Here is a 20,050-nt window from a genome sequence, read left to right on the forward strand (position 1 = left end):
CCCCACTGTCTCAGTGGGTGGGTGCACCCCCCGTGGTCCTGACATCCTTGCTCGTGTTCTCCCTCCATCTGCTCCTCATTGGGACCTTGGGAGCTCAGTCCAGTGCTCCAGTGTGGGTCTCTGTCTCTATCTCCATCCATCACCAGATGAAGGTTCTATGGTGATATGAAAGATATTCGTCAGTATTGCTATAGGATAAGGTCATTTCAGGTTCCCTATCCTCAGCTTCCCAAGGGACTAACTGGGGACATCGCCTTGGGCTCCTGGGAGCCACTCTAGGTTCAAGTCTCTTGCCAACACTAAGGTATGTTACTGTTTTCTTAACTGTCAGAGAGGACCATGTAGAGGCAACTTTTCTGATGTAAGATTATATGCCATTGACATTCAAAATACAGAAAGACAGCATTTGAAATGCTAAGCTGAGAAAGCGTACAGGGGGCTATGGAGGCTATTGCTTGTGATAGGTTGTTGGGCTATTTTATTAAAATTTCAAGATCTTTATCCCACCTCTTTTTTTTCCTCCCCAGACTGTGAAAGCACTAAACCACTTAAAAGAAAACTTGAAAATTATTCACAGAGGTGGGTATGGATTGCTTTCTGTGGAATTAGAATCAACTTTTTCTCCTTATATTGGTTAAAGTATTTTTTTTAATGAAAACTCCCATAATAATACTATATAAACCTCCATGGAATATTTGTGTTTCTGGCCAACAAAATAAAAAATCCAATTAACCAAGAAATACAGAGAAAAATCAAATCCAAATACTGTGTATCCTAAGCATCAACTTTTCTTCTCCTGGAATTTTTTAAATTTCTATCTCACTTAGTAAGTACATTGGACTTAAAAGTTACATTTTGCTAGAGATTATTGATTTTAGTTAGAAATAGTTACTGTTGATAATGAAATTTATTTGTACAGTTCATATGTGCCAATAACATTAATACAAGGGAAATATGAATGGCTAAAAATAAATCACTCATTGCTCAGTGTAATTGATGACTGGATACCATCAAAGCATCAGAGTGGCTGTGAAGATATTCAAAGACGAATCTGAAGAGATGGGACCATTAGGCCTTTTTCTCATTTCTGGGAATTGAACCCAGGTCCTTGTGCATTCTGGATAAGTGCTCCCTACCTCTTAGCTATGCTCCCAGCCCCTATACTTAATCATTTTAAAGCCTTGGTGTTTCTCCTATGAAATGTTTCTTCTCACTTTAGAGCATGTGTTTGTAAAAGAGACTTGAAAGTTTATACTAAAAACTGAAATTCCTCTAAAACATGACCTGCTTGTAAAAATCTTTGATTATCTGGCATTAATGACCACCTTAGCTCCCAATATTGCGTTATTCTCCTGAAGAAAGGAGTCTCACTCCCTGGATGGGTGTTTTTAGCAACAGGAACTTTTTTTTTACATGTTTGTATTTTATGTCACATTCACTAGACTTCTCCCCTGCTCTAAGAGCATGAGACATACCCTGACGGAGCTGAGACTAGTCAGGAGCCATATTTTGGAAGTGTGGATAGAAACCTTGACATGATGCAGGTCTCACGAGAAAGGGTGGGAGGATTAAGAATGGGTGTTTTTGAGAGGTGATCTTCTGGGTCTGTTATCATAGGGGAGCTTTTCTGTTCAAGTTATATATAGATGTTTTTCTATGTCTCAACTTACTAAATTTTCTGTGATATTGACAATGAAATAGAAGAATTATGATCAAAATAGAGAATTGGAGCGCGTAGCTCATCGACACATTGGTAGTGATTATCGTCAGTCAGGAGGAGCTTTGCGTTTGCACGCCAAACAGAGGCCAACAGTTCTGAAAGTCATAGAAATGAGTCCAAGGGAAAGTTGGTTGGGAGAAACTGGAGAAAGCCACTTAAGATCAAAAGACCCTGAGATGGGCTAGAGAATTGGATCAGTAGCTTGCTGCTCTCTAGAGGAACCAGATTCTGTTCCTAGCACCCATACTGCGTGACTCACAGCCTCCTCCTATAACTCCAGCTGCAGGGAATCTGATGTCTTCTGACCTCTTAGGGTCTCTCCTCACACTCTTGGCCTACACTTACACACACACACACACACATACGAATAAAAATTAATCTTAAAAAAATCTCTTAGGAATAACTATTTTTGAGAATAAATAATTTTTTTCTTTAAAATAATGATTTCATAAATTGAAGCTATACTCAAAGATATTATCGGTTCATGACTGGTTTACTTTATACTTTGTTGTGTAATTCTTGATATCTTTTGAAAGGTAGCTTAGTATATTATCTGATGAAGTTCATTCTTTGTTCTGACTGCTGAAAACCATGATTTGTTTGTGTTTTATATGTGTGAAGATGAAAGAGAAAAAGTCTTTTGGCTTGTTAAATTATAGTGGTGAAAGGAGTTTGACTGTTAAATTGCAGTTCTTGTCTCTTTTTAGTTTTATGGACAAGGTCTTATTCTGTAGCCAGGTTGGCCTTAAATTCTTGGTTAATCATCCCCCAACAGTGTCCTAAGTGCTGGAATTACAGGGATGAGCCACCATCTTTGACTTTAGTTATTGATGTGTGTTTAAAATATGATTGCATGTGCTAAGTAAAGTTTTGTTTCTTATATATCTGAATTTAAGGACTCCAGATTTCAGTAGTTTTGAGTATAGTACTTTAGAGTTGCTTGATTGATCAGTTGTGTACTGAATGGCATGTGTCTCTTGCAGATATCAAACCTTCCAATATTCTTCTGGACAGAAGCGGAAATATTAAGCTCTGTGATTTCGGCATCAGCGGACAACTTGTGGACTCCATTGCCAAGACAAGAGATGCTGGGTGTAGACCGTATATGGCAGTAAGTGTGCAGCAAAGTCTCTTGCTTGGCAGTCATCACACGGAGAGCTTGTGCCCTTTGGTGCTAGGTGGAGGGGATTTGCCTTCACCCATGCAGCTTCACTGTGCTAGAGAACTTTTCTTCCTAAGCATTTCTAAACTTAAGTTTTAACTTCTGGAAGCATTGCTCAATTATTTCAGTGCACTGCTATGTACATGTTAATCCTCTTGTTTGGCATTTAGCATTTATGGTCTTTCCTGATTTTTGTTTTCATTTTCTTCAATTCACCCAGTCAACCAAGTGATAAATTATCCTTGTCTTTGTGTTGCTTCTATCTCCTGTACTTTCTTGACCATAAGAGATAATCAGAATCAGTTGAGAAATGTTTGTTCTAGGCCACTAAGGATGCTGTCACAAGTTATAGAAGAGTGACTTAGTACAGGAAGACAGTTCCTGATAGAATACAGTGTGTCTTAGAGAGTCTGAAACTGTGCACCAATTGTCATTTGTTACTTCAGAATGGATGGAACACAGCAGTAAATGCAGAGGCCTTGGGCATTAATCAGGAAGCAGCTTTTCCCTCAGGAAGACAGATGGACACTGTCCTTTCAGAGCTTCCCTGTTTGCCTTATCCCCGTGAATTTGCATGGCCTGTTCCACAGCCCAGAGTTTGAACTACATTTGATTGATGTTTGGTGTCTATATTTTAATTTTTCCCCCTAGGTGCCAGTTTTGTCCTTTAGTGTCCATGGCCCTTTAGAGGAGAACAGCATGCTCCTACAAATGATGATAAAGTTTGCTGTTGTTTATTGAGCCTTTTCTGTCAGTCTGTTTCAGTATTGTAGACTTTTTAAATCATCATCATTGGAAGGGCATGTCTTCTGTGGTCATGTGTGGAGGTTAGAGGACATTTTTATGGAATCAGTTCTCTCCTTCCACCTTTACTTAGATTCCAAGAATTGAACTGAGGTTGCCAGTCTCGCTCAACAAATGCCTTTACTCATTGAACTATCATGCCTCCAAGGACCTTTTTAAAAGATTAGCTAAGAGTTGAAGAAAGTTTTTCCTCCTTTGTTTCCTTCATGGTTGCTTCTTTAAGTGCTATAAAAATTTTAAGTCAGGATAGTCGCAGGCTAGATGTTCAAGGTTCCCTAGCATGCTCTGGATGGATGGGTTTGGTGCTTCTTCAGATTTCATCAATTAAAACCTTGAATGCATTTTTTTCTCTTCATCACTTGGACGTCAGTTTGCCATCAGTTCTGTTTCTTACCTCAGTGTGTGATCATGTGAAACACATGCTGCCTGTTCTTTGCATGTGTTCTCTTGCTGTATATACATGGGCTCCATGTTTGCAAAGTATTGCCTACGAAATGTTTAATATTGTCAATACTGAATTGTCAATAGAATTGTTGCACTGTCAGTAACCTAAATTTATTAGATTTTTTTTTCATTCACTTTTTCTACAAACAAAAATGTAAAAGTGAGCCAGACCATGGTGGCACACGCCTTTAATCCCAGCACTCTGGAGGCAGAGGCAGGCAAATCTCTGTGAGTTCGAGACCAACCTGGTCTATAAGAGCTAGTTTCCAGGACAGGCTCCAAAGCTACAGAGAAACCCTGTCTCGGAAAAAAAAAAAAAAAAAAGTAAATGTGTGTGTGTGTAGATAAAGACTTTTTTTTTTAAACTGAGCTTTGTGAATGTTATTACTTGATAAATGCAGTTCAGAAAATACTCTTTTTGTGTTAATTAGGAATAAGTAACACAGCAGATTCAAAGGCAAGAAATAAAAATGATTAGACAACATTTGGTAACTGCCATAATTGACACATTCAGTAACCATACAGCCCAGAGAATAACTGAGCATGACCTGGCTCAGAGCTGGTTTAGTGCTAAGGTTAGCCGGAACAATTTTCCCTGTAACAGTAGGATTTTATCGCTCTTCTTGTGGTAATAGAAAACCTAAAACTGAATACTTGTAAGGAAAGAATGTTTTTAGACGCTGAAATTTAAGATTGAGTAGCTCTCATCTATTTGTTTCTGGTGAGAGCCTTTGGCTTTACCATAATATGGCAGAGAAATGGAAAAGGAATTGTCTGTGTGCAGAAAGGGCTAAAGGGCCCTGTTTTATAATAACCTACTGCTAAGAGTCCTGACTTAATAGCCCAATATCAATCCTTTTTGAGTCCCCCCATTGACCAGCTAAGCTCTTAGAGACCTCACCTCTTAAAGGCCCTTTGTCTAAATGACTGTCTTGCTACTGACACCTTGGGAACCAATCCTCTAGCACCACAACACTTAGGAACAAAACATTCTCAAACATTAGCACTATGTTATATTCCTTAAGAAGTCCTTTCGATTCATGCAAGTCTTAAAGATGTAAATATGGCCCAGATACAGCAAACAATTCTGAATTCATCTAACTTTTAACAGAAGACACAGTCTCTGTTCTTGTGTTGAAATGTTGTCCTGAGACCCCAGCAAGAAAAGGAGTGTAAGGCCTCACTGTTCTTCCTGACTTTATCCAACTCTGGGACAGTTTTATCCTACAGTCCTATCCTATATTACAACTTTATCCTACAGGCCAGCTGAACTCTGCAGCTCTGATGTTGACTGGATCAAATGAAATAGTCCTATCAATTGGTTTACAGAGGCCGACATACATGGACAAAAATTTTTGGTCTGCTTAGCTCTGACCCTCAGTGTATGATTCTGTTATTGGCCCAAGAAGTGCTGTGGCTTTGTTGATTTCTTTTTATTGTTTTTTTTTTCTATTTCCATTCAAAAATTTATACTTCCTCCCCTCCTCCCATTCCCCTTCTCCTCTACTCATCCTCCTCCCTCCCCCACCCTCCTTAAGAGAGGGCAGGGTACCCTGCCCTGTGGGAAGTCCAAGGCCCTCCCCCCTACATCCAGGCCTAGGAAGCTTTGCATCCAAATAGACTGGGGTCCCGAAAAGCCAGTACATGCAGTTAGAAACAGGTCCAGTGCCATTATAAATGGCTTCTCAGTCCACCCCCATTGGCAGCCACATTCAGAGAGTACTGTTTGATCACATGCTCGTTCAGTCCAGGTCCAGCTGGATTTGGTGAGCTCCCATTAGATCAGGCACACTGTCTCAGTGGGTGGACCAACCCTGTGGTCTTGACTTCCTTGCCCATCTTCTCCCTCCTTCTGCTCTTCAACTGGACCTTGGGAGCTCAGTCCATTGCTCTGGTGAGGGTCTCTGTCTCTATCTCCGTCCATCGCTGGATGAAGATTCTATGGTGATACTCGAGCTAATCATCAGTGTGATAGTGGAGCAAGGCTAGTTCTAGCAACCTCTCCTCTGCTGCCAAAGGACCTGGCTGGAGAAATCCCCATGGACACCTGGGATCCCCTCTAGAGCCAAGTCTCTTGCCAACCCTAAAATGGCTCCCTTAATGTAGATATCTTCTTCCCTGTTCCTAAGTTCCTATTTCATTCAACTCACTGTCTTTGTTACTTCCTGGTGTTCAGTTCCTTAGGTCTAATTTCTTTTTGTGGTTATTGTTGTTGTGTTTGTTTGATGTTTGGTTTTCTAGTTCCTTCGTCTGTACAGCTGGGCTATGATCTGAGACATTTTCTCCATTATTTGCTTTAAGTAGACGATTTCCCTCTGAGTAAGACTTAGCCACATCCTGCAGGGCATGCTAAACTGGAATCAAAAATAAGATGTTGTTTAAAATAGATTTTACTACTTCTTGACACTCTCTTGATCCATGTATTACTTAGTATGTTTCTTTTCCACTGAAAATGTTTGGTGATAGTCAAAGATAGGGTGTAGTAAGAGCTGCGGGCCTCTTCCCACAGCCCAGCTCCTGGCCGCCTGGCTAGCTTATGCCCTGAAATAACAACACACAAATTGTATTCATTTAAACACTGCCTGGCCCATTAGTTCTAGCTTCTTACTGGCTAATTCTTACATCTTGATTACCATTTCTATTAATGTGTGTAGCACCCCAAGGTGCGCTTACCGGGAAGATTCTAGCCTACGTCCATTCTGGGTCGGAGCTTCATCACCTCTGCCCCAGAGAGGAGAGCTATCGAGTCTGAGCTCAATTCCTCGTCCTCCCAGCATTCTGTTCTGTTTACTCAGCCTACCTAATTTTCTGTCCTATCAGGGCTAAGGCAATTTCTTTATTTAACCAATGACCTTCCTCCATCAATAGGGTTAGGGTTTAAAGATATTCATGATTTCTATTTTATCTCATCATCTCAGAATGTGCTATGCATTGTTGCCATTCTATGTAAGAAGGTGTGTGTCATGCCTCAGAACACCAGGTCTGTATAATGTGGATTAGTGATCCTGGGACAGTGTTTTCTCCTGTGGTCGAATCAGTGTTTTTATGTAGTATGTATCATTTTCAGTAAAATAAGATTTATAACAAATTTAGATAGCTTTCAATGAATATTAGTGCAGCACAGTACTTGTTTTCAAATTAAAATGTATACATCTCCAAATTAGTTTTATAGTACACCTATTACACTTTTGGGATGCTTCTTTTAGTGACAGTTACTGTCAGTCTCTAGGAACAACCCATTGTTAACTTCGAGCCACTGAAATACTCTCTTGCTGTTCCTCTGCATCCACTGACACACTTTATAAAAATGGTACCTAATTTCAAGGAAATATAAAAATGTTCCCTTTATGGACATTGCCAACAGTTTTTGTTTGTTTGTTTTGCTCTTCATAAGATGATATATTACACTATTGTGCTTTGATTTTTCTTACATGATTCATAGGCACGTATCTATAAAGGTAATTCAAGTAATAAATTATTATTGCTATTCTTATTGAGGAGAATTAAAGGGTAGGACGTACAGTGACGACAGTTCCTACTGTGCCTTTTTTTTTTTGTTTCAAGTATCTTCTGGTCATTCTTACTATTGAGCAAAGGCTGACAGAATCCTCCTGCTCCTTCCTATTTACCAACATTTATCTCAACTTTGCCAGTGCCTTGATTATTTAGGGGAGAAAGTCAGAAAGACCATGATATAGTCCCCATGTTTGTTAGGGTTACTATTACTATGATGAAACACTGTGATCAAAAGCAAGTAAGTGAGGAAAGGTTTATTCACTTCCATTGTTCATCATCTAAGGAAGTCAGGGCAGGAACTCAAATAGGGCTAGAACCTGGAGGCAGGAGCTGATGCAGAGGCCGTGGAGGGGTGCTGCTTACTGACTTGGCCTTCATGGCTTGCTCATTATGCTTTTTTATGGAACCAGGATCACTAGCCCAAGGATGGCACCGCCCACAATGGGCTGTCCCTTCCCCCATCCCCCACATCACTAAGAAAATGCCTTATAGCCAGATCTTATGGAGGCATTTTTTTCAACTGAGGCTCCCTTCTCTCTGATGACTCTAGCTTGTGTTGAGTTGACATAAGACTAACCAGCACAGTCTTTCTTACATAGCCATTGAGTTCAGTGGAGTCTTTTGTTGGTTGTTTGTTTCTAACACAGTGGTGTTTTCCTGTTACTCGCAGCCTGGTTTGGGGCATGAATTCTTCTAGGAAGGTGCTGAGGTTTTTGTTTCCCACTCCAGCTACTGCTTCCATTCATCTGCTTCTTTAGGGTTCACATAATAAATGACTTTGACTTCTCTTTGTATTCCAGCCTGAAAGAATAGACCCAAGTGCATCACGACAAGGGTATGATGTTCGCTCTGATGTCTGGAGTTTGGGGATCACATTGGTATGTTTCTGTTGGCGCAACTTCGTCATAGTAATGTAACAATAAGAGATTTAAGAGGTAAAAATGTTGAAAAGGGATAATGAGAAACTTCATGATTTGTAACAAGCAGAAGCTCTTTATCTTTACCTAGAGACTATCTTGAAATTTTGGTTTAATTTTAAATGAATCTGCCTTAGTTTGGAGTGCTTGGCACAATATCATGTTAGTTATCTTAGTAAGACCAGGAATTTATTTCTTGCATTTCTGGAGACTTAGAAGTCCAAGGTCAAGGGTTTGACGTATTTGTTATAGCAAAAGAGGTAAGGAATATGACTGTCTAAGGTCTGCTTTGTACGTGCACTAATCCTGTTTGTGGCACACCAAGCACTCTGTCACTTCTTCAAACCCTGTCTCATAAGATTGTCACCTTGGGTCTTGGCTTCTAATAAGAACTTTGAGGGGACATAGTCAAAGTCATACTTTTTTATGTCCTCATTTCTAAATTTTATTTCTAAATTTCTAAAGTTTATTTTCTTACGTTTACTATTGATCTGGACCTTGGTAAGATTGCTGTTTATTTCTGCTTTTGAATAGCCTCTTGTAGCTTCTTCTACATTATCTGTGAAGTTTCTGTCCCATGTTGGTTCTGTGAGACAGGAATGTAAAATGCCTCTTCTTACATTTTCCTCCCATTTTCAATTTGAGCCAAGACCCCTTAGTTCAGATTTAGAGCAATGAGCTTTTTGAAGCTCACCGGTCTTGTTTTTTAAAAATTTTAATTTTTTTCCTATAATCAGAATGACATGGTCTTGTTAGTTTTTGTGAGAACTGTTGACAGACTAATTTAGTCTCTCTTATAGAGGAGCTAACAGTTTGCCTCTGCGGGTCTATAGCTGTCTCCTCTTTTTCTTGTCATGAAACCAATTCACAGACTATAGGCCAACCTATTGCTCCCACTTAGGTGATTTTTTGCATGGAAAGCATACTTTAAATTCAGAAATACCTCCCTGAGCAAAAACAAAACAAACAAACAACAACAAAAAAAAAAAAAAAAAAACAGGCATAATGACCTGCATTTGCAGTGCTAGAGCTGGGAGGCAGAGAGAGGTGACTCTTTGGGTTTACTAGCCAGTCAGTCTAGCCTCTTTGTTGAATTCTTGGCCATAGAGAGACCCTATTTCAGAAAAGCAAAATAGATGATGCCTGAGGAACAATCTTCAGAGTTATCCAGTACCCTCCATACACCTGTGTGTGAATGCACATATGCAAACATGTTCATGCGCACCTGTATATATACAGACACACTCATGTATACCTGCACACAAACACACGCACGCACGCAAACAAAGCCTTGTGCACCTGTGTACATATACCCAGAGCAAGTATACACTTCCTTACTAAAGAGAAATTTTGCTTTTGTTTTGTTTCATTGGAGAGGAGAGGTGGCAGTTGTACCAAGGCCTTAGGCATAGTAGAGGAGAGTTCTATCACTGAATTACACCCCATACCTGTGAAAAGTTTTAACAGAGAAACAGGTGCTTTAGCAAAAGCTTTGTTTGGAAACAGTGTTTCAGTCCTTAGAATCTTCTCATTGCTGATTCTCCTAGGATAATCTTAAAGAAAGTAGTCCCTCACCATAGAAGGCACAGACTTCTTGTCAAGCCTGTTCTCCAGAGCGAACCTAGGGAGGTTATTCCTCATAGTAAAGGTTGACCTTCCAAAGCATTTTCAGCTTTACTGAAGAGAAACTTCAGCCAAAGCTGTGATCCTTTCCTTCCCGATGCAGGCGTGTGTGTTGGCCTTCTCACTTCCCTGTGCACCTGTGGAGACAGCAGTGAGCTGACAGCTGTTCTGAAGAGAAAGTGAAATTGGTTTTCTAAGAATGTTCACTCTCATGAAGCATTCTCTGTACAAGTTGGGAGCTTCAGCCTCATCTGTCAGTTTTTTGCCAAAGCACATAAAATGTGATTCATGATGCACGTAGTAAATCAGCTTCATATCTTGGGAAAGTGCACAATTCCTTGGTTTTCAATTAATTTCAGGACAGACATAATGGTTGTTAGCAAAGTTTTAGGACCACAGTACTGTTTAGGTTTGTATTGTATGCTAATGACATTGTTGTATGCCCTTTATTGGGTCTTTAAGTCTGAATTGGTTTCTTCAGTAATTATAGTCTGACTGTGGTTGAACTATAGGATTTGCATACTGTTTTCTCTGAATTCAGACTGGATTTTCATTTGTTAAATGTTCTTTTTACTTTATAAAGGGATCTGGCCACTGTTGGTACTGAGAACTCCTATGCAAGTGACTACAAAATGTGAAACTGTTTGCTGTAGATGTCTAGACAGGCCTCCCAGAGCCTTCCTATGATGAGGTTGGGCCTGCATTATGGAGGTGTTCAGAGTTTGGCATTCCCCTGTAGTCCAAGACTTGAGTTCAGTAAAGGCACACTATATACATCATGTCCTTTACTTAGCCTCATGATCCAGGGGTTCCTCCCTAACATGACAGAGTTTGAGGGAGGGCTTTAAAGAGTTTTGCTGGGTGTTTGGATTGGCATCACTCTTCCAGTAGGGAGTAGTAAATCATGCTTGGTGTCTTTCTGTTTCCTTTTTGTTCTCTTTAGTACGAGTTGGCTACAGGCCGATTTCCTTATCCAAAGTGGAATAGTGTGTTTGATCAGCTAACACAAGTGGTGAAAGGAGACCCTCCTCAACTAAGTAATTCCGAAGAAAGGGAATTCTCCCCCAGTTTCATCAACTTTGTCAACTTGTGGTAAGTACTTTATTTGCTAATATTCAGACACATGTGGCAGAATAGTCCAGTCGGGCAACTTAATCTCAATTACATGGATGCTTTGTATAGGAAAAGAAGTCCTTTGTTACATTACCCCAGCTAGGACTGTGGATTACTGCAGTGTGGAGATTCCAGCCAGCCTGAAGAGACATTGCCCTCTTATTCTACATAGGTATTGGTGAAAAGCAGCTGTAGGTGGTGGTGAAGCAGCTGCCTCCAGATCACCAGTTCCTGGTATAAGTTACCAGGTTAAATGCCCAGATGAGACCAGTAATCTTATCATAATAAGATTATGCCAGGATCACCTGGATGCTTTTACTATTCAGTAACTCATGAGACCAGACTTTAAGGCTTGGATCTCTACTCTGATAAAACCTAGAGAATAGTGTGGGTATCAGTAGTAAGGTCAAGCCCAATACTTAATTGGTTAAAATGTACATATTGGCTCTTTCTAATCCTATTCCAAAGGAGGCACGAACGCCATGCCTGTTAAATTGTCTGTTGTGTCAGATCTTTTTATATGTACATGGCATCTGAGAATAAATGTATGTAGAGCTAGGGAGATGGCTCACTGGATGAAGCACTTGCTTTGTAGATATGAGAACTGGAACTCTCTAATCCCCAGAACCCAATAAAAGCCATATGGGCGCCGGGCAGTGGTGGCGCACGCCTTTAATCCCAGCACTTGGGAGGCAGAGGCAGGCGGATCTCTGTGAGTTTGAGACCAGCCTGGTCTACAAGAGCTAGTTCCAGGACAGGTTCCAAAACCACAGAGAAACCCTGTCTCGAAAAACCATAAAATAAAATAAAATAAAATAAAATAAAATAAAATAAAAGCCATATGGGCTAGATAGCCTGCTTGTAGTGACAGCACTTCTATGTGGAGACAGGACAAATTGGCTAACTGGACAACAGATTCAGTGAGCTCTGGATTCAGAGAGAGGTCTTTCCTCAATAAATGAAGTAAAGAATGATTGAGGAAGAAATATGCCAATCTCTGCCCTCCACATACAAATTATGCACATGTATCCACACACATGTGCATGCATACATATATGCATGCAGAACACTAGCAAAGAATAAATGTATATAGACATAGTTGGTAGTGTTGTCTTCTGTTTTAAGTAGCATTTTTAGGTTAGCCTTTAAAAAGTTTGGTAATTGCTCATTTTATTCAGCATGATTTAAAGATGCCTTATTTACTCTTGAGCATGCTTTTGTTTTATAGGAATGCCATTTCTCCATACCCTGTGTTTTATAAAGCTTCTATTGCAGGGTCTAACACTGTCCTCTTTCTGAATAATGAGAAAACAATTGTTGACTGGAGTTTTCAAGTCTCTTTCATCTTCTCTGACCAAATTCTGCTGGTAGTGATCTTTCAAAGGGGAAAATAATGGCTCAAGAACTAGATAGAAGAAAGCTTGTGGTTGACAGTTGGCTGGTTCCCTCTTGTCACTGAAAAACAGTCTGTTGTTTACCAATTTGCACATATTATATGCACTTGTATAATTCCATAAACTTGGCCATTCTGTATATTCCATTTTAATGAATATTTGCTTTAAAGAATCTAATGTATATTACAGACTCTTTATTTTTAAAATTTTATGTGTTGTGTGCTGCCAACAGATGTAGAGATCAGAGAACAACTTTTAGGAGTTCATTCTCATTTTTTGCCTTGCTTCATGAGGTGGGATCTCGTTTCTGCCACTGTGTTGTGTACTCCAGGCTGGCTGGTCCACAAACTGTCTCTGTCTCCCATTTCTTGGGAGTATAGGGATTGCACATGGCTTTTTACTTGGGTTTTAGAGATTTGAATTTAAGGCATCAGGCTTTCAGGAAAGTGCTTTCCCCCACTTAGTCATTTCTTCAGCTCTACTTTGTTTTGATCCCTAGACCTCCTCTTTGGTTTTATTTTATATGTGCGTGTAGTGATTATGTTACATTTTCTCCTTGTTTGCCTCTGTGCCACAGTAGGTAGCAGTGGTGAATATGTATCCCATGTTTTTTGTTTCTTACATATGTCAAAATCACTGTCTAGATCATTATATCTACAATTGAAGGATTTCTGTACTGTCCTCATAAGAGCTTAAAAAGCCTTATATAGCCAGGCTGGCCTTGAACTTTCTATATGGCCAAAGATGACCTTGACCTGGTCCTGCTTTTCATCTGTAAAAAACAAAATAATTGGGTCAATGTGACTTCATCTTAACACCATTACTTTTATGTTATTTTAGCCTTACGAAGGACGAATCCAAAAGGCCAAAGTATAAAGAGCTTCTGGTGAGTATGGACCTGTAAGTCCATGGTTCAGTAAGCAGCATGTCCCTCCAGGGAGAGGCTTGTTTTTGCAGAGTGTTTCAGACAACAGGCTTTAGACAGAGGAAACTTGATGACTACAATTTTTCTTATAATTTATTAGTTCATTCCTCTTAAAAAGAATTTGGAAAATTCTAAAGCATATCGTTGCATAGTCTTAAATATATGTAACTCCTCTGTAAGAAAAAGTTAGTGGAAATTTTATTCATTATTTATTGCTGTCCCTATGCTAATGTATATCATTCTGGCAGTTCACATATCTTTGAGAAGTTCTCATGCATCTCATGATAAGCAGTCTCCTTTGTGTGGCTTTCCTCTGAGCAGAGAAGAGAGTATTGTCTGTGGTCCAGTGATGTGGGAATGTTTTAAGAAAAGATTAGATTGCTTATCACATTTAGGGCTTTCCAAGACTGTTAAGCCAGTTTGTGGTCAACCCAGCGATGACTGTAAAGATAATCGAAGTGCTATCACTAGAGAAATTAGAAATTGTTGTTTATAGTGATAGAAACAAAAGAGCGGGGTTGGTGTAGTAGATTGTAGGCTATGGACTCTGGAAAGCACAGGGAAAGTATCTTTTGGCCTCTTTTTGAGAAGAAATTAGAAGGTTTGAAACTGAAAAACCCTTTGGAAGATCCTTGCCTTGAGCTACCAATGGAGGATGTGGAGACTTGTTTTTCTCTGGTGTCCTAAGAGGCATGACTGAGATTCCTGTAGTTCTTGGCTCTCATATGGTGTGACTGCATGCTGAGGAACCAAGAACTCCATTTTCTTCGTCAGTGAATACTTTGTATATGCAGGTAAATTTTGAGACTCACTGCCATGGTGGAGCCTCCAGATGGTAACCCAGTATGTCACATCTAGGGTGTTCATGTGATCAGTGCCTCTTCTATGATACACTGAAGCTGTATGTGGTTGGGAACTTGTAGTTCTGTGCTGTATAGAAACTGAGAAAGGTTGAGTTAGGGCTCTGATATAAATGTTTGATGCTTTTTTCTGTTCAATTTTTTTTTTTTTTTTTTCAGAAACATCCCTTTATTTTGATGTATGAAGAACGTACTGTTGAGGTCGCATGCTATGTTTGTAAAATTCTGGATCAGATGCCAGCTACTCCCAGCTCTCCCATGTATGTCGACTGATACTGCTGCTACATCAGACTTTAGAAAAAAGGGCTGAGAAGAAGCAAGACGTAAAGAGTTTTCATCCTGTATCACAGTGTTTTTATTGCTCGCCCAGACACCATGTGCAATAAGATTGGTGTTCGTTTCCATCATGTCTGTATACTTCTGTCACCTAGAATGTGCATCCCTGTAATACCTGACTGATCACAGTGTTAGTGCTGGTCAGAGACCTCATCCTGCTCTTTTGTGATGAACATATTCATGACGTGTGGAAGTCAGTACGATCAAGTTGTTGACTGTGATTAGATCACACCTTAAATTCATTTCTAGACTCAAAACCTGGAGACACAGCTACTGGAATGGTGTTTTGTCAGACTTCCAAAGCCTGGAAGGACACAGTAATGGATGTACTATGTCTGAACTAGAGACTTGGGCTTGAGTGAGAAGAGTTTGCACAGCCAGTGAGACACATTGCCTTCTGGAGCTGGGAGACAAAGGAGGGATTTCCTTTTTTTTCACCAAGTGCAATAGATTTCCTGATCTGATATTCTGTTGCTTTACAGTCACAGTTGATGTTTGGGAATTGATGTACTCAGCCAGATTTCCTGTTCAAAATATCATGTTAAATTAGAACAAATCTATCTTTACCAAAAACCATGTTGCTTTCAGAGAGGTGAACATTAAAACACTGAGATGGGACAGAATGTGTTCTTTGTCCTTTTCCAGCCCTGCTCTTCACTGGAAAGGTACAGAAGTCTGCCACTTGGCATAGAAGGGTGCTGCCAACTTGTTGCCCTGCCTGCCACCAACTGCCAGAACTGAACGAAGGAAACAGTACTGAAGGCAAAGTTTACAGATGTTTTTGATTCTGTTATCTTCTCCAGAACAATTTGTAGCAGCTATAGATTTTCCCTTGGCGCCAAGCCTGGTACTTGAGCCATTGTAACTTACTAACAAGGAGAAGTAACTAGTAGCAATGTGCCTTGATGATTAGATGATTTCCTGAAGGCAGCAAAACACCAAATCACAATTCTTTGCTTCTTGCCATCATGGGCCAGGTCTTCAGTTTCTATTTCTTTCCCTTCCCCACAAACTGTTGTTAGCACATGACTTTTGCTCAATCCAGTATTTCGCTTGTTTCTTACATTTGGAACTCTGACGTTACCAGGGATGCTACTTACCAAGGATTTGTAACCCTGAATCTCTCTTGTGTGCTTGAAAAGCTGAGACAGCCAGGCTCAGTTGATGTGCTAGGTAAAAAGAGGCAATCTGTTAGAGAGGCACATTTGAGCAGAATGAAGGTCTGAAATGATAGCCTTTCAGATAGGCATGCCACCTGTTGGGGCCTCTACCAGTTCATTATCTCCCTTGGATGTGGATTTTACCCACCTCTGCCCCACAAGAAGGCAAAGTGTAAAGGAAGCCCCTTCACCTCATGTGCTGCTTGTCTTCACTTACCCATTAGCCGGCACTGAGCATCAGGCTCTGCATAGCAGTTAGTCAGCACTACAAGTTGGCCTGAGATACAGGTGATGCCCTTGCAGAATCAAGCACTGGTAGGTACTGCTATGTCTCCCAGAGTGGCACTCATAAATATTATAAAACAATACAGGGAGAATGGTGCTGTTCAAAGTTTTACATCCCTATTCATTGCAGAATTTAAAAATTGTTCATCTCTTGGTCTGCTTGCCTGTTTTCCCCATTTTCTACCCCTGAGCCCTTAACCCTTAGATTCTCTGCGTTTCACAGGAGACATTATCCTATGTCTTCCTTAAGTTGTACCAAGCCATCATCCTCCATTGCTCCCAGGACTCAAGAGGAATTTGTTTCTCTGCTGTCAACTTCCTGTCTGGCTCAGTATAGCCTCACTCTGCCATTATGCAAATGGAGATCAAAGCAATTCTGACTGTCCAGGAGCTATCTCACTTTCTGCTGTGTGGGTGACCACATAAAAAAGGCAATTTTAGTGTATTAATCATAGATTATTATAAACTATAAACTTAAGGGCAAGGAGTTTATTACAATGTATCTTTATTAAAACAAAAAGGGTGTATAGTGTTCACAAGCTGTGAAAATAGTGAAAGAACTGTACATTGTGAGCTCTGGTTATTTTTCTCTTGTACCATATGAAAGTATATAAAAATATCAAAAAAGCTGATGTGCAGGGATTTTGCCTTATTTGTCCGTAAAAATGTAGCTCAGTAACATAACTGCTTCTTGGAGCTTTGGAATATTTTATCCTGTATTCTTGTTTGAATCCTTCCTCTATTTAAGATATAGCCATGGAATCCACATGTTTATGGAATAGTCTACCCTTTGCCTGCAGGTCAGTTGTAATAAATCTAGGATGTAATGATGACCTTGTAATTTGATTTTCTGCAGTCATACCCTGAAAAAGAAAGTCAAGAAAAATGGCATTAAATTGTCTGTGCATTTCATATGGAGGGTCATTATCTCCTTCCAGAAGTTTCTGGTTCTTTTCTTTTTCCTACTCTTTTTCTACTTGTTCCCTGACCACAGAGGTAACAGTGTGGCACAGCTTGCTTTTTTTTTCAGAAGCTGTGGTGCAATCTTTCCAAGCTTGTGCTTGGTTGGATGTCTGGACCTACCTTGCTGCAGAATGCTGCAGGAAACAGGTGCAGTTCTGCATGTGTCAGAGTTGACAGGTGTTGCCAGCCAGGCTCCTGGTGCTGAGACTCCCAGGTGAGAGGTTAGTTGTATTCTCTCACTGCTTCCTGAGAAGAGAGCAGCGTAAAAAAAGAGCTTTAGGGGTCATGCCTGGGGAGCTTATGGGAGAAGGGGGTAATGAAGGTGAACAAAAAGCCAGAGGAGCCTGGAAATGGCTGAATTATTCTGTTATGCTAACACGGTGCCTACTTGATCATAGAGCTTAGTTCAGCTCTGCATCCTGTCCTCCCGTGTCTGCTCCTCAGCTAAGTGTCAGCTAAGATTCACATTCCACTTGAGCCCAGGGTGGCAGGAGGCACTCCAGGTTTCATAGAACTCTATGTTGTGTTTGTTCATCTGATTCTGAGTACAGCCCACCAAAATCAGGTGGTAGGAGAAATAAAAGGGATTGGAGAAGTTCTAGCTCAGATAATAGTAGTGAACAGAGAGCTGAGAGACTCAAACCCAAGACTATGAAACAAATGTTAATTTAAAGCCACCGTCTGGGGCAGGCAAGATGGCTCAATAGGTAAAGGATCAAGCCTTATGTATGACCTGAGTTCAGCCTCCAGGACCCACATAGTAGTAGAAAGGGAGACCCAACTCCTGCAAGTTGTCCTCTGACCTCCACAGGCATGCAGTGGCACAGCTCTCCCCTCCCTCGTACTACTAATAAAAACGCCGCTACCTTTAAAGAAAGAAGTGTGCCATTGGTTGGAGGTCCTGTGCTTGTAAACCTCACGAGGACCTGCTCTGTTGTGGAAATCAGTTGAAGGTTCTGTGGGCTTAGTGGATTTGGTCATGCCTATATAGGCAGGTGTGAGGTTACCTGAGAACTCTGGGTCCTTCTATTAAGTACAGCACTTATGGGTTCAGTGTACGAGGTTTCCTTTCACTAGCATGAGACACCAGCTGCACTAGAGAACTTCAGGCTGTCCTTTGAGTTTAGGTTGATAACTACCCAGCAGTGTAGCTACAACATTGAGAATGTAGACACTGACCGTGAGGGCATGTTTGGAGTCCTGGCTGCTCAGCTGATTTGGAAGGCCTAGCAGTGGTTTGTCGCTAGTTCCTAGACAGTTACCTTTCTGATGTTTTGCATCAGACAAGGCAGCCATTGATGAATACAGTTAAGCTATGTGTAAGTCTGAGGCAGCAATACCATCCTTCCTTGTCTACCTCAGAGTTGTGTTCACATTACATCACTTATAAGAACCAAAAAAACTATAGGTCCTTCCCCACAGTTCTTACATATGTATAGAAATTTTACAGGCAGAAAGCTAGTTACATTATGGTTGCTGTGACCATTTAATTGACAACTTAAAACAGCAGTGCCAGTGCCAAGCATGAGAACCTGAGCTTGACTCTTTAGATTCCATGTTAGAAAAAAAGATTCAAGTGTAGCCACACACACCTGTATGTGGTATGCTGAAAGGGAGGAGATGGGAGGTGAATGAGTGTGAAGAGTAATTGAGGAAAACATCCTGTTCAACCTTGGCAGCCTCTGTATGTGTGTGCACTTGGCATGCACACACACACACACACACACACACAAAATAGCATAAATACATTTTTATGTCTGAAAAAGTGTACAGTGTACCAGTGATCCTCATGTTCTCAAGATCTGAGGTGTGCTGGACATGGTGGTACCATCACTGGGGAAGCTGAAGCAGTAGGATCTTAAGTTCAAGGTCAGCTAAGAACCTGACACCAGGAAATGTGAGATAAGCCTTTCTAGGTACCCATTTACAGCCATTATTAAGCATGTCACATCTTGTTTATCTGTTAATTTTTTAATGTTTGTAGTCCACCTTTTGTAACTGTTCACTTGCATATTCCTATGTGTGCATGTATTTTTAATTTCTCAAGATCTCTGAAGGCTCTGGGGCCTTTGCTTACTGATGTTTTGAATAGTTGCCAGACCTTTACAAGGAACTGCATCATTGCCTATTCCCACTTCAAGAGTTTGGTTGTCATAGTGCATATCTTTACACTCAGCCCACTTTCCACTTATTTAGATGACGTGAATGAAGAAGAGACCACTTCATACTTTATGCTTCTATTTGTGACATCCTGCTGTTCTGGCCGCTCTGCTGAGATCACACTTTCCTCATCGAGGACTAAGCACTCGTGCAGACAACCTTCCAGTCACAGGCATTTGGACTAACTTCCGGATCTTCTGCTCAGCCTCTCTGTCTTGACTGCCATTACTTTGCAGTAACTTTTGACTTTGCTGTTCTCCTTTTCAGGGTCCTTTATTCCTCAGTCAATTCCATACAGATGTTAGCATCAGCTTGACAGTTTCTGCAGAGGAGTCTGCTGAGGACCTCAGGTGTAGTTCTCCACTAGGGGATGAGCATGTGGGGATCGGTTTATCCCTTAAAGCTTCGTCTTCCATTAATTGGAATGTTTTCCAGTTTCTTTAAATCTTTCATATCATTCTAAACAGTGTTTTGTACTTTCAATTTGTTGATTTATCTCTGCATATTTTTTGACGCTCTAATGAGCAGGATTGTTTTCTTGGCCTAAATTTCAAATACTGATTGTAAATCCATGGGTTATAACTCATTTTCCCATAGATCTTGTATCTGCCACCCTACTGAATTTGTTTTTCCTTACAGTTTTAAAGTAGATTCTATTAGGCTATCTG

The 20,050-nt window shown here is 40.5% G+C and overlaps 1 protein-coding gene across 3 annotated transcripts in view; it reads left to right on the forward strand.

Annotated features, from left to right (window-relative positions):
* The window catches only part of Map2k4 (mitogen-activated protein kinase kinase 4), a 102,085-nt gene extending 84,993 nt beyond the window's left edge, over positions 1-17,092 (forward strand). For all 3 annotated transcript variants that reach the window (XM_050162590.1, XM_050162591.1, XM_050162592.1), the window contains 6 exons: positions 528-579; positions 2,704-2,831; positions 8,447-8,524; positions 11,130-11,278; positions 13,534-13,579; positions 14,638-17,092. In XM_050162590.1, the coding sequence (XP_050018547.1) occupies positions 528-579; positions 2,704-2,831; positions 8,447-8,524; positions 11,130-11,278; positions 13,534-13,579; positions 14,638-14,751 (567 nt within the window). In that variant the 3' untranslated portion in view covers positions 14,752-17,092. The remainder of the gene's footprint in view (positions 1-527; positions 580-2,703; positions 2,832-8,446; positions 8,525-11,129; positions 11,279-13,533; positions 13,580-14,637) is intronic.
* The last annotated feature ends 2,958 nt before the right edge of the window (positions 17,093-20,050 follow it).

Source organism: Alexandromys fortis, unplaced genomic scaffold (genome assembly GCF_014885135.2).
Source record: "Alexandromys fortis isolate MF-2015 unplaced genomic scaffold, M_Fortis_MF-2015_v1.1 scaffold_84, whole genome shotgun sequence".
NCBI lineage: Eukaryota > Metazoa > Chordata > Mammalia > Rodentia > Cricetidae > Alexandromys > Alexandromys fortis.